Source organism: Aplysia californica, unplaced genomic scaffold (genome assembly GCF_000002075.1).
Source record: "Aplysia californica isolate F4 #8 unplaced genomic scaffold, AplCal3.0 scaffold00170, whole genome shotgun sequence".
NCBI classification, from domain to species: Eukaryota; Metazoa; Mollusca; class Gastropoda; order Aplysiida; family Aplysiidae; genus Aplysia; species Aplysia californica.
This window is the reverse complement of record NW_004797440.1, coordinates 854,109-869,548: the sequence shown is the minus strand read 5'-3', so window position 1 is coordinate 869,548 and position 15,440 is coordinate 854,109. Positions and strand designations below refer to the sequence as shown.

Genomic DNA, 15,440 nt, shown 5'->3' with positions numbered 1-15,440 from the left:
CCCCCCGTTGGTCGCGGAAATATAAATAAACCTGCTGCCTCGTCTGTATGATCTGTTTGCCGTCGTTGATCCCAACAGAATCCTAGATTTTATAAAGGCCCTTGCCCTTTACGGCAAATTGTGAATCAAATTTTCATTAAAATATTTTCTGTTACAAAGGCTGTCCCACAGAAAACCGGAAAAGGGCCATAAAAGCGCCAATCTTTTTCCAATTATAATGAAAATGTAACACATCATACCTCAACATGTGCTATTTTTCTCAATGTAATCACCATCCCGCTGGACGCATTTTTCCCATCGCTGGATCAGGAAGAAGATACCTTCCCTGAAGAATTTTTCGTCAAGGGATTTCAACCAATCTTTCACGTCTTCCACGAGGTCTTCGTCGTCGGTGAATCGCTGTCCAGAAATATGGCGTTTCAAATTACAGCCAAATTCCGGTTTTCCCTGGGACAGCCCTCGTAATTAAAAGTATTTTAAAAACTAAGAACTTATTTACCTCAAATTTTTAACATTTTAACATTTTAAAATCTGATTGTTGACCCGAGCCCAGCTGTGCAGGGAACTGTTGTTAATGCAACCAACTTGTGTTTCGCGCACTCATATGACCTTATGCAGTTGCAAGCGCCGTAAAACTCCTACAAAAACAAACAAAAGCCTATTAGAGCACAACATCAAAGTTAATCTGAGATGAGAGGCAAGTGTGATCTCCGTCACGTAAATAACCCTCGTTTTGTATGCCTGTTTTTTTACCTGCTGTCTTTTGTTGTTGTTGTTGTTCTAGAAAAATCCCAACTCTAACACTTAAAAGAAACTGTTTAATTTTACAGTGAAACCTGGTGTTCGGTACAGAGAAATAGGAAATGTGATACAGAAGCACGCCCAGACGAATGGATACTCAGTGGTTCGCAGTTACTGTGGCCATGGGATACACGAGTAAGTTATTTGTAAATCTCATTATGTGGCTTCCTATCCTGCTAAGGTGTTCATTAAAAAAACAAATGCATTAAATAGTGGTGTATTTTGGTAGTAAAGACATCATTGGAGTGTGCATTAAAACTTTGGACAGGGTGTATCATTTTGTTTGTCCCATTTATAACAACCTGTGACCAGTCCTTTGATAATTTTCTTATACTTATAGTTACTGATAGCTGAATCCAATGAATGAAGGTTACTATTTTTTGTAACTTATTTCTAAAAATATATTTTACCCAAGAATGTTCTTTTGTACTCTATTCACATGATCCAGTGGCCAGATTAGCCATCCTGAGCATGAAGACAATAACATTTTATGCCTCAGCAGAAGTAGAATTTTTATGTTGAAATGAATAGAATCAATGATTAGCAAGTGGTGGAAGTGTAATGGATTAGACATTAGTGCTTTAACTTAATTAGGGAGAGGTTACAGTAGATCTACAACGTTGCGAGCGCCGTAAAACCTTATACTATACAATACAATACATACAGATCTACAACTCTAACACTTGAAAGGTCAGGATATAGCTTTGTTGTACATTAAGTTATTTATAGGTTTCTTGCTTTCTGTTTTATTTCAGATTGTTTCACACTGCTCCAAGCGTACCTCACTATGGCAGTAAGTCTTTCTTTTTTTTTTTCTTTCTTTTTTTTTTTTTTTAAGTGTGTTTCAGCCTGTGTTACAGCCCCGTGGGTCGGGAGGATGTAAATAGACACACTGCCTCATCTGCAGGAGGTGTAACCCCTTCATTGACGAGGTGTTGCGCACGGACCCCAACCCTCTGGGATCCGGATGCGACACCGACTTTGGTGTATCTTCCTTTTTTTCTTCCTTCTTTCTTTCTCCTTCCATCTATTCTCCCACCGCTGACCGCATGTGCAGCAAAAAGAGAGGTCACCCATCCCACAGAGTGGGCGCCTTGTTGACTTTGAGGTGCAACGCGCGCGGAGGGAAACGGGGTACCTGGCGGTTGAGGTGAGATCAGCCAACGGACTGTCCTTTGCCAACACACCGCTTTGGCCCAGGTTTTCGTCTTAGACAGGAGGGTGGCATGGCCCATGCCACTCAATGGGTTGGGAATTGAAACATCTTTAAGTCTTGGGTCCATCTTGACGGGAGGGTTTTATGCACTTTCGTGAAGAGTATAGCTCCGGGGTAGCCCTGGCATAGCTCTGGTCATCCAAGCAATGTGTCCCCTTGTTGGGCTCAATGGCGGGTGGGGAGCCCCGGAGTTGAACAAATAAAAACGCTCACATGGAACCTTCTTCAATAAAAAACCCTTCCCCAACTCCCAACGTTACAAAAAAGTCTCGGCTTGCGGAAGCGAGTGCGTCCCCTGAGCCGAGCAAACCTACCCCTAATGGAAAAAGGAACTTTACGGCTGCTTCTGCCCTCCCCCCTCTCATAGACCATACGCAGCACCGATGGGCATAAAAAGTTCACAGATCTAAACCTTTTCATAACAGGAGATGAACTACAACAGGTTCTGGAATACATTCCTACGAATGTCCAGAAACTTGTGTGTCCGAGTGACACCAAAAGTTCAACCAGTCGAAGGGCGTGGTCCACAGCCATGAGCTGAAGGGCTGCTCAAACCAAGAAATTGTGGATAACTGCGAGGGTGTGGTCGAAGCCCGCTGAATTACTCTTCGGCGGGGGGAAACCACACTTGAAATGAATACGATAATTCTAACTTTCGATTCGTGCCGCCCTCCAGTCACCGTTCGAGCATCGTACTTGGTCTTGGACGTGCGACCCTATATGCCAAACCCTCTGCGCTGCTTTCAGTGTCAGAAGTTTGGCCATAGTCAGTCGCGATGCCAACGTGCAGCCGTGTGTCCTCGCTGCGGCAAGACTGGGCATCCTGAGAAGGAATGCAAGTCTAGTCCTTGCTACCCAAATTGACAAGGCCAGCACACATCCTTCAGCAAGGATTGCCCGACTTGGATCCAAGAACGCGCTATCCAAGAGTACAAAGCGCGAAATGGCTGCTCTTTTCAAGAAGCCCGCAAAGCTGTCTGCTGCCAGTTTTGACCCCGGTCCCTGGCCGGTCATATGCGAGCGCACTCCGACCTGTCACGAGGTCGGCCTGTGCTTCCACTGTCGACCCCCGGAACCCGCGGTCAACAAGCGACTTGCTGCCTCAAGACCCAAAAAGGTTCTCCCTATCCTTGTGGTACCCACCTTTCAGGTGCCACTGACAAACCGCCATGGGGTTCTGAGGGAGGACGGGGTGGACTCTTCCTCCGCCCCCTCTTCTCCCCCTACTTCTCCCCCTCCCCCCTCTCCTTTCCCTTCTTCTTCTTCCACCTCACACCTCATCCCTCTGATCATACTCTGATGGAGCGTGAAGTGTTCCCTCCTCCCTTTTCCCAGCCCCCTCCGACTGCTCCACCTCCCCCCTACCCCTACAGCAGACATCCCCCTACCCCACCAACCAATGGAGGAGGACAGCTCCGACACCCCTCCCCGGACTGACTCAGGGAAGGGCGGAGTCCGTCACTCCTCCAAATCCCCCACTAGACCGCCGTCCAATCCAGGGCTCACTTACTTACTATCCGTTACGCCATCTGGCGTTTAGGGCAGCGACAAAGGATCTCCAGCTCTGTCTGTTTTGGGCCATCTTGGTCGGCATCCCCCACGAATGATTCCAGGACTTCATTTCACCCTGCACAGACCAATCATGATCTGCTCAGTCTACATCCCACCAAATTACCCCCTCGAAATAACCCAACTAAATAACTTAAATTATTTAAAATAACTTGGATTCAACGAACGCATAAATGAGCAATCTCGGATTCAATAAAGTCGCCTGCACTGCAGGATGAACAGTACTCGCTGACGTGGCTGCGCTCATTTTCCTCCCGCAACGAACTTTATTTATCTATTCTCAGATACCATCCATGGCACCTGCAGGGTGATCAATTATTCGCTCAGCCTATTGTTTATAGATCTTATGCAACCAATCAGCAGCCTTCTTTCATACCAACACATGCGTTGTGTGCACGTGTCTTAACGTGTGTCAGGGACGCACGGGCAGCTTGCACACATGTGTCTGTGTGTACATGTGTCTCGGGTGAGGGGTAACTATTGGTCCGGGCGTGGTGGTACAAACTTGTCATTCATTTTTCCTGATCAGAATATTACAACAATAAGCTAGTTTTGACATAAATCTACGTAATGAATTGTGTGCTGGTCTGTGGAATCAAACATTGCCCTGTGGGTGGTTGGCGGGTGCTCTGGTGTGGTTTGCTCCTTCTTTCCTATCAAACAGCTATCGTCCTTTTCTGTCCTCCTTTTCTGTCCTCCTTTTTTTGTGTTTGTTACTCTCTTGTAACACCTCTAATCTTCGGCACTTATATAACCTTAATGTGTTGCAAATGCCGTAAAACTCTTACTTTAAAAAACAACATTGCCCTGTGCTAGGCTCTACACATCAACACAAATTATTGGGCAAATAAAATGCCATAGATGTCACTGGTGTGCACTTGAACGAATGGGCCCTTTGGCACAATGTGTGCTTCAGTGAACTTTCCTGGACTTTTACAGCATTGTTTCGGTACGGAATAAAAAAACAAAACAAAAATGCCTCTCATTTGAAACCTTGCTAGATTGAGGAAGTCAAAAAGGGGCTTTAAAAAAGCAGGCATTTCAGGGTAGCCTACCACTTGTTACTTCCCTTTCTACATTACTTACTCAGTGCCTGTTATTGTAACTATCTACACAAAAACCTCATAGCGAACATTCAGATTAAATAAAATTGAAGGTCAAGCCCAAAGACTTCATTGAATCTGAGTTTTGCCGTACACAGGAAGCTGTGCAAGTGCATGTGAGTTAAAAATAATGTTTTGCTTTATATTTCAGAAAACAAAGCAGTTGGCATTATGAAACCTGGACAAGTGTTTACAATAGAGCCTATGATTAATGAAGGTGAGGATCCCATTTATTTTGAGTTTTTTGTTTTATGCTAGTATTTGAATTGGAGTGGCTGCTGAAAGTTCCGATTTTTAGTCAAAGTTATGGATTTGTGAGAATTGGGCATTTTCGGCATTCTCAACTATTTCATTACCTAAAAACCATCTGGACCCTTATTTTGTCATAGATCAGTCGTGTTGCTCACCACCATGTCCTCCTAAAGTCCCTTTTTTTTTTCTTTATCATCCGTTTTCTGAAAGCACATCCACAGCCAGATCATTAGACATTTTCCCACAGAAACTCTAATTACACTTCTACTAGACATATACGACATGTGGCGGTCTTTCCATTCTCTTTTTTCCTCATGGTGCATCCTCTACCCGGAACTCTTGGACAGATTCTTGTCAGAAGTGCAAGTGTTTGTTCTCATTATAAATCTCGCTCTTGCCCTTTTTAACTCCCAGTGGAGCATAGGCCATCAACAACATTTCTCCAGTGAAGCCTGTCCTGTTCATCCTTTTCTAGCTGTTTCCATGATGTCCCGGCCTTTTCCATTTGCGCATGTACCGCTCGCCTCCATGTCATCTTTGGTCTTCCTTTCTTACGTTTTCCTTGTGGATTCCATGTCAAAGCTATGATGCTTGTCTGGGGTTTCCTCAGGGTGTGCCCAATCCATTTCCATTTCTTCACCTGTATTTCTTCCTTTACTGGCCTTTGGCTCATTGTTTCCCACAGTTGAGCATTTGTCATTTGGGACTCGATCGTACCACTTATCCCCACTGTCCTTCTAACCTTAGACATCCATTTATGAAGCTCTGCAGTTTCCTTGCTTCTGTTGCTGTGAGTAGGTACCGCAGGCGAGCCGTTTTCAAGGCAGACAGCTACGGCTGGAGCCAGATTTGGACAACTTCATCCAACTATTAGCTGGTTTTAATTTTGGTAAACACTAATAAAAATTATACCACTGTTTTCAGTGTCTTTCCTTCTCCATGGTGAACGAAAAACTGATACTTATGATTGCATATTTAGTTTTTAATTGACTAAAGTTTAACACGGGAAAACTCGGCCGTCTCGCAATTTTGCGCGCTTAGATTTGGGGGGGTACTTGTTTTAAATTTCGATTTCTCAGTCGTGAATCATCGAATTTTCTTGCGGTTTGAAACATAAAAATCTGGGATTCCAGGAGAATTTCCGGGGAATGTGTTTATGTTTTTATTCCGAGCGGAAAGCTTGAGTAGTACGATGTAAAGACGAAGAAAGCATTTTAAAATATGAAATTCGACACAAATCGGGCTATACGTGCCAGGATCATATTCCTAGACATCTCTACCATCAAGTTTATGTGTTTAGAAAAGCCAACTACATTCCACGAAGTAGAATTATTACTTTTTCTGAAGTAGGGTAACATTACAACCACTTTCGGGAGATCGTCATTCTGCCATTGCGGCTGTTCCATCTTCCATTTCCACCCCCTCTGACTTGACCCAACTAGCAGACGATTATAATGATGGTTCAGTAAAAGAAACATTCGATAGATCTGTTTATGGCGTCAATTTATTTAAATATTATCATAATTTTCTTTTAGGATACTTATGAATATCGTGTTTTGAAAAATAAGACTAATCGGCCACCACTTGCCGTGTGGTTGGATTGTTATTGTTTCGTGGGAATCACGCCGACCTACATTTCCCCCACCTCATAGTGAATTAATTGCGATCTATACAAATGTATCGCTTCGTGGTGGTATTTTTGCTGTCTTTTCAACTAAGAACACCTTATTTATTCTAAATGCATCGAAATTTAAGCATCTCTGGTCGACAAAGTGAAAGAATAAAGCCGTGAAGAGTTGAACTGGGAGTTCTATTTATAGTAACATGTCATCACACACTGCTAAACACTCGGAAGGGGGTTACCGGGTGTTAGTGTTACCGATGGAAATGTTCGTAGATCTATTGTTTGGCATTTAATTCGGTAACAAAAAAGGCTAGATCTACGTTCTTGATTGGTGGATATATTCAATTTATTGAATCAACCAGCCTTTTTACGTATTCTTAGACTTAGTTAGACTTAGATGTCACCTGATAGGCTAATTGGAGATGCCCCCCCCCCCCCCTTCTTCCATCCACTTACTGGACACACGATGATACATTGTATTTCCCCAGCCACTGGTTTCTTTCTCAGCTAAAATGATAAATAAATCTAGAACTACATCTATATTATACAAGATGAACCACGGTAGAACGGTATGTTGATTTAATTCCAATTTTTAAACCCCCAGAGCAGAAATCTTTATTTTCTGAACCAATATTGTCCACATCTGAAATGTTTGGAAGGTTTTTTTCTTTCTATAAACTAATTCACTGTATAGAGCCTGAAAAGAGCTTTAATTTGATATATAATTCAACCTTGTAGCACAATTTGTTGATTTTATATGAATTTTTTTCCAGTCGGCAGACGTTATAATTTTCACTCAATAATGGCAGGTTTTTGTGCATTAGGGCCCTATAATGGAGTGTTATGAGAGGTTTTAGTAAACAGTTTTCATTTGGCCCCGTAGAGCTTTCATTGAGCTTTAATTTGATGTATGATTTAGCCCTGTAGCTTAATTTGTTCATTTGTTGTGATGCTTTTTGCCCGAGGATGTACCAGAAATCCCCTAATTTTTTTCCAAGAGGCGTTTTTTGCACCGAAGCCCACTTCAGAGGAGTCTAGAAAAGTTACTTATGGTCAGAGAGGTCTGAAAAAAATTCAGCTAAGTCTATGCATGTATTAGTAATGATTATGTGATTTTCACTAATGAGGAGGCAGTTTTGACTAATTTGGAAGAGGTTAAAATAGGGTTCTGAGCTCTTAATGACAAATTTTGGCATTTATTTTTAATTTTTGAAGGCCTATATCTTGGAAACCAGTCATTCTAACATGCTTTGATTTAGAGATATCAATGTTTGTGTTGACAGCTCTGGGAAAAACAAAGTTTTAATTGATTTGATCATGCACTTTGTATTTTAGAACACCTCAAACATGAGTGAAAGTCGCAGTTGAAAAGGTTTCGTTCAAAAATAAAACTTTGAAATACCATATCTCGATTGATTATTGATGGATTTTGATAATTCTTTTTTTAATGTTCTTGTTTCATAGAGTAGATTTGAATCCCTGAGGTTTAAACGTCAATATTGTTCAAAAAAAATTTCGCTTGTGGTACCTACTGTGAGCCACCATGTCTCTGAACCATACAGTAGAACAGTCTTCATGTTTGTTTTGAAGATCCTCAGCTTGGTGTTCAGTCCCAGTTCCTCAGACATCCGTATATTCCTGAGGATGATGAATGCTGCTCTTGCCTTTTGGATTCTGATCTCATAAATATATTTGTCATATTTGCTACATGAAGCCCCTCCCACCAGTTTCATTGTGGTCACAACATGACTTATGCTTTTCAAAAGTTAATAGCAATGAAATTGCAAGTCAACATCTTGTTAGGATCAGGGTGAATGATTTACCACCTATTTTTTATTTGTTCAGGCACATGGAGAGATGAACTTTGGCCAGACAACTGGACTGCTGTCACTCAGGACGGAAAACTGTCTGCGCAATTTGAGCAGACTCTGTTGGTAACAGACAGTGGATGCGAAATTTTGACGAGACGCAGGAATCGTGATGGGCAGCCTCATTTTTTGGACTCTATGTCCTGATCCTCATGTATTTGTTAATCCATGGTTTGCCTTAAACTTGCAAAAGGTGGTTATAATGAAGTTATTTCAAGGTTGCATGTAGTGTAGGCAGTTCTGGCAAGTTTACGAAAGCCACACTTTTTTAGATCAGGTGAAATGTTAGAAATTGATCCACACTTAATAATAGAAGTAACTAGTTGAAGCATGACAAATATGGGAGGGTACCTTAATCCTTTCATTGCCGAGGGTATGTGTGCCTACTGTCGGCACTTATTCTCAACTAAGGTCTACTTTACCCAGGATCGGACCGCAATGTCATGTCTCAGTGTCAATGGACTCATGGCCTAGATCTAGCCTACTCCTGACATCAGACCCCAGGTCTTCAGTCATGTTACTTTTCTTACCTCCTTCATTCCCTATATCTCCCCCTATCTTGCTCGAAATTTTGAATAATTTGCAAATCTAAGTCTAAAAGTGAAGTTTTCTATCTTTTTAAATTTGTTTATTAAGTGTATACGTTTGCGAGAGGACACAGCTGTCCACAAAACTTGAACTGTGTTTTATTGATTGCTTGCAAGCTTAACAGTAAAGTAAAACTAAAAAATTTTGTTACCTATCCTCTAATGCACATTTTTTATTCCAGAATACAGAAATCCATGCAGTGCTTGTGGCTAAAACTCCAAAGAAGAATTAGAGTTAGAGCCAGATAACTAGTGTGACATACATGTAATGTCATAGGCAACCAGGAGGGGGGGCACAAAGCTAAAAATAAAAGTTAAGCAATTTGGCAATGTGCCAAGTATGTCATAAAAGGCAACAAAGCTTACAAAGAGGTTTATGGATTTGATGTTGATTATTTGCAACGACTGGTGTTCTTTGTCTGATACAGTTTTGTTTCTCATTTCCTTGGCATTTTCTTTTGTTTTAATTTATTCCACTAATAGTAGTAGACTGGGATGAGCACAGTTCATTTACCCATTAAACTTAAACAATATAGTCCAGGACCCTGCAAAGAGAAATTTTATAAGCACCTGTTTATTTCACAGAGAAATGTATCAAGTTTTATCAAACATAACCCCTGTCAGTTGGTGCATCCATTGAGACCAATATTTAGTTCATTCATTAAGTTTCTAAGAATGCCAGGCATTTTGGTACCTGTTTCAAAAAGCAATCATGACCTTATTATTCACCACCGAACAATGAAGTTAAGCTTGCTGTTTTGTAGGAGTTTTACACTCCCACCAACACTATTTCTGAATTTAGACAATTTAAGATTAGGAGGCGGGTTTCCGACCCTGCCTTTCAGAGTTTACCTGGGCTGAGAAGGATACAACATCCCAGCAAAAAGAACAAAATACTCGATGAAGTTGTTCTCCCAACTTGAGAATGGAACTCTTGGTCTCCTGCATGCGACAGCGAAGCACCTAACCGTTAAGACCGCAGACACCTGTTCTTTGCATGTTAAAAGGCAATAAAAGCATACTGTGCATTATCTTTTCCAAATGTGTCACTTTTTTTTAAATTAAAAAAAAAACCCAACTTTTAAAAATGAATTGAAATTATAGTAGTCTCCGCTTATGATCCCACCACCACTTACAACCTCGGTTCACGATCCTGCATAACTTTTACCACAGGTACACTAAAGTCACCCCTAAGGTCCTGCTCTACTCTAAAGGACAACATTCGCTTAAGTACCGCACAGAACAAAAGCGCGGGTGAGCACGGTTGATCGACCAAAGTGTGAAAATTTGCAATCATTCAACATTGAACTTTCATTGTGTCACAATTCAGCCACTCTTGTGGACGTGATCACATTTTCACGGTAAAATTTCTCGATAAAACATTTATTGATCAGTACAATGTTTGCCCCAGAATGAATCCCACTGAAGTGTGAACTCGACAACCTTTTTCCCCCTCAGCATCGAACTCGCAACTGAGCTCTCCAACTGAACTTTTATCATACACTGGGTTGGTACGGTGCAGTCACAACACAATGGTGCGTTACAACAGCGGTGGGACAACTCAGTCAGAGATGGAAAGCTGTTAATTTTGAACAGGGAGGAGCAAAAGCATCAGGGTTGATCTTGAAATTCACAATTAGACTAATGAAAATGGCATGCCTCGTGCCAGTGTGATTGGTCATCTAGGGTGACCCCTCTTTGTTCATCATTAGTCATAAAGCCACCCCAGGGGTCAGTTACTTTATTTCGGAGTGAGGGAGGATCATTTTACTTTTACAGATAGTGGGCCTGACCGTGAGTCCCCATGGATTCTCCCCTTTGTGCGTTGGCTAAGATCCCGTTCGCCTAAGATACCACATTTTCCTTGCTCTCAAGCTCCGGGATAGTTGGCAGAGACTACTGCACTAGGTGTAGATTGCTAAATTAACTGTCACGAACCCCCTCCTACAGCATACCACTAGCCTCTACAATACTCGGAACCCTCAACATAAAGTAGGTCAGCATCACTGTCATCCTCTTCTTCAGCACAAGAGAAAAGTCTAGATCCAACCCGGCCCATTAACATAACATGGGTCCATCAGTTTAAAAATGTCGCAATACACATTGTATTGGTTTGCCATCATGTCAAAATTCATTTCAGGCTGTCCAAAAAAGAAAACAACTTTTATTCTATGTTATCAGGGGATGTGTTACTAGAGCAATGTACAGTCAACTCATAATAAAGAATGGCAGTTTGGTACACGGTGCCTGCCAAGACCAGCCCCGAAAACACATTGGTAATGACAGTGACAGTCTCTCGATTTTTCCTAAAACATTTTATCATATTTTTTTATTTTATGTGTGGCCATGAGTGAGTTAATCTGTCTGTACATGATCTACAGTATAACTTATTAACAGGGGTAGGTCAAAGTCAAACACAGAAGACTCGAAATCATGCGTCCGTTGAACTGTACCTGCGGTCCCTTGTTTTTTCTTCTTCTTTATCTTTGTAAGATATCCCGCCGAATTCGAGCTATCGGTGTTACACTTTATTTTGTTAATAAAGATCAAAAGAAAGCAGAATTCTCTGCCTATCCGAAAAACGTGATGTTGAACTGTGTATCTAATGTTGCACATCAAACAACTTGCAGGGCTATAGTGGCATCTCTAGGTGGCAAATAATTACCGGTACTACATTTTTTACAATTGTCCTCGAATTTCGTTCATCAAGTTTTGTTTTACATTGAATTCATTGATGCTTTAAAAGTTCAGTCCAATGCATCCCAAGTTTTATGTAGTAAATTGCTCTTTGAAGTTGAAGCACCTGTCTTGGCAACATACATGGATGTGGCACGTTTGAAATCCGGTATTTCAGAGGGGATCAGCATTTCAGTATTGCGTACAAATTTTCTAAAAATAGTTGAAAGTGACAGACGTTCTGGTTCTTTGAGTTTGAGGATTTAGATATCTTAGGATTGTTTCCTTCACAGTTGGAACTTGGCTTCCATGTCCGAGTTTTATTTCAAAAACTCAAAGTGAAACTGTCTCACAGCCGTCTATTTATTTTGGTATCATGTCTCTTTTGCCCTCAACAAAATTTTGCTGCATCAGATTCAGTTGTGAGCGGTTGGCAGGTGCTCGGGTTTGCTTCTTCTCCTTTTCTTTGTACAAAAGTTTCTGCCTAAATGCACACCATACAAAGGCACGCTCCGCTCAAACGCACACGTTCGTCAAATTGTTTTTCTTGTACAATACAAACGTTGGGTTGCTTCCTCTAATTTACGCTTCATCTGGCGAAACATGCAGACAGTACACAGATTGCATAAAAGACAACTCTTAATAACCGAATGGCGAGGCAGCACCTCACGCTGAACAAAGAGAGTGATACAGTGGAAACCTGATAACCGCGATCGGGAGAATCCTTTAAAAAAACAGTCACGTAAATGCGACGATAGCAAAGATCTCGCACCCTTCAAGAATCACTAAATTTAGGAAATGAAATGGTTGCGTCTCTTCCCCCTTTGCACACTTATATATATGAGTATGAGCCCTCCCGACCGTGTGTGTTAAGGCAGAAACTACTGCACGGGCAGGTTACTCTTTAATCCTCGGCACTTGCATCTAGTTGTGTTGTAACTTGTAAGTGCTGTAATACTCTTACCTAAAACTAATCACTGAGCCATGTCAATTCTGGAAAAACTGCTTTTATAGGTATCTACCGTTTTCTAGACAGTTTGAAATTGCTTGTCCATTTCATCTAGCAGTTTATCAGTGATTTTGTATTATTGTATTTGTACATGACATTACTATAATTTATAATCAGTCAGTTTGCTTTTTTTACTCGAACAAGAAATGCTTCTTTTGAAAACATCAGTTTCTTCAGCTCATTCCTCTGACTCTAGACCAGTGGTTCTCAACCTTTTTCAATCCGCGATCCCCTCTTGATTGTTTTGCAAGTGGAACGACCCCTTATACCCCAACCCCCAAATAAAGTAATTAAAAAAACCTTTTAATTTTTAAAAAATGCGTAGCCTACAATCCAGCAGCAGACAATTAGTAAGGCCAACATTACATAGTTAATACAGAACAATAACTGTACCTTTGATGTTTCAAATCATATTTCAAGATAGCAAGTCGAGAAAAAGGAGAGAACACGCACATACATACGCACACACACAGAGAAAAAAAAACAAGTGAGAGGGCTGTGCCTGTAATTCAGCGACCAGTCTTGAAGTTCTCTGGGAAGTCTTGAACTTGGATAAAGCAAAGCGCACAATACATGTATCATCAGCAACATCCAGCTTGTTCCTTGCTTTTGTCTTGAGTTGGACAACCACTTTCGCAAAGGTAATGCGATGCAAATAAGACAATGACTCGACGAAGTAGGGCCTACTGTTTTGCTGACCTGAGGGTATGGTTCCTGGGGTGAACACCAAACTGTTGTGCAAGAGATTCTCAAGAAACGTGTCGTGTGTTGATGAATCATGTCTCAATTCCAAAAGCTTGTCCAGGAAGAACTTGATCTCTCTCAGCTCGAAAACCTGACGTACAACGTTTACTTTCGATAACCAATAACCATCGAACTTAAGTGTAGAAAAACGGCGGGAAGTTAAAAATAGCTTCGGCTCTCAACGTCTTGCAACAAAACAAGCACAGCCTTTCCCTTCCTCCACGGTTCAGAGTTCACACTGCGAGAGGCCTTGCTGCTCGCTTCTGCAGCAAGTGGCTTGCCAGGTTGCGAGCAAGTCATGGGAGCCAAAGCAAATCATGGGAGCCAAGAGACTTTGCGAGCAAGTCATGGGGCACAAAGCAAGACATGGGACTTGCTGTGCTGCGAGCAAGATTTGAGACTCGTAAGCCTTCGATTAATCGAGCAGACTCCAGCTCTACCGCGCAGTGACACCGTGAGCGGGGTTTCTCTCTTTCCCCCTCTCTGTTTTGACGTAAGTGGCTTCGCGGATTGAAAGCAGGGTGGGGAGGATGAGGGGGTCTGACACGAGTGGCTTTGCGGATTGCTAGTTGGTGTGGACTTGAAGTTTCGGCTAGACTCAACTTATCAGATGCTGGTGATTTGATTTTTTATTTGACCAAGTGATTTGAGGCTTGTGACTTGAACTAGTGGCATACGAGCAAGAGTGGGTTTGCTACCGGGGTACAGCTCTACTACTAGGCGTACACAAATTAAACTCGGGCGAGACAGGTCTGGATGAAAATATGCACGACTACCATGCTTGCCCCTGTGGTGACCCCCTTCTCCGAAGCCAGCACTCATGTAGCTTGTCATAAACGAGGCTTCAAGCTATTATGCGTTGGCCTGTGGCCTGGGGCTAGGCTAAATTATACATTGAATTTGAAACCAAAAAAACCCACTGCAGACCAAACCTATGATTGGCCCACATAAACAGGCAGGGCAAACTGGTGTAGCCTTGTTTTGTTGTTTCTCTGGCCATGTTTAGAAGTTCAGGTGTTTACCTTTTTCCTTAAATTTCAGCCAATTGAAAAAGGAACCGTATTTTGAAAATGCCAGGGACAGAAAAAGAGAAATGTTTTAGTTTTCAGAGGGCCATGTAAATTAATTTAATTAAGCTAAAATCCTCAATGATTTCGCGACCCACAGGTTGAGAACCCCTGCCTAGACAGTATGAGTAATCTAAGTCCCTGGTGGGCTGTGCGTGTTGGTAACAGTAACTGCAGAGTTAAGCTACTCATTTTATTCCGCAGGGTCAATTTTATACAATGCTATTGCCATTGTTTATTAGTTTGGGGGAACATTAGGCTACAGTCCTCCTTGTGTGTTTGACCATCTAGGGTTAAAAATAAGAGAACATTGTTTGCTGCTTGTGAATAAAGATGGTTATATAATATGTAATATTGCGTTTCGTCGTTTGAATTACTTCCCCTTGTAGGCCTAGATTTACTACAGTGGGTGTCGCATTGAACGAGGTTGCCAGGACCGGCTTGTTGTCCTCGTTGGATACGACCTCTCGTTGAACGTGACTAAGGCTAAAGTAAAGAAAGGAGACAAGTTATTATATTATAGGATGTAGCCTACCAATACCAGTAATTAAAACAGGTGTTCCTCCTGATGACGAAAATCTCAAACAGCATCAGTGTGCGCGTGTTTGAGCTGTGCCCTGACCGTCATTTCTGCATTTTTAAATATTATTTTTTCCAGAACTCTTCTCGTGTGGAAACATACCCTCTCACATCTAGATCTACTCTAGGTTTAGATCTACATAAAGTAAAGGCGGGAGCTTTGATTTTCTGATCGGGGAAGAAAAGAAAATTGAAAAGAAATGAAGGTCTCGATCTAGAGTAATCTAGACCTACCCATCCAGAGTTCATACAGTACAGTTTCACACAGCCGCATTGCGTTCCCACCCACCCCCTCCCTCCCCTACCGTAGGCTAACCCTCGCCCATCCTCTTGGCTTTGGGGCCC

The 15,440-nt window shown here is 41.9% G+C and overlaps 1 protein-coding gene across 1 annotated transcript in view; it reads left to right on the top strand.

The window, feature by feature from the left end:
• LOC101857567 (methionine aminopeptidase 1) overlaps positions 1-14,348 on the top strand; it is a 58,700-nt gene extending 44,352 nt beyond the window's left edge. Inside the window, exons 10-13 of the mRNA XM_005098000.3 lie at positions 831-936; positions 1,557-1,594; positions 4,841-4,906; positions 8,411-14,348. Of these exons, the coding sequence (XP_005098057.1) occupies positions 831-936; positions 1,557-1,594; positions 4,841-4,906; positions 8,411-8,580 (380 nt within the window). The 3' untranslated portion in view covers positions 8,581-14,348. The remainder of the gene's footprint in view (positions 1-830; positions 937-1,556; positions 1,595-4,840; positions 4,907-8,410) is intronic.
• The last annotated feature ends 1,092 nt before the right edge of the window (positions 14,349-15,440 follow it).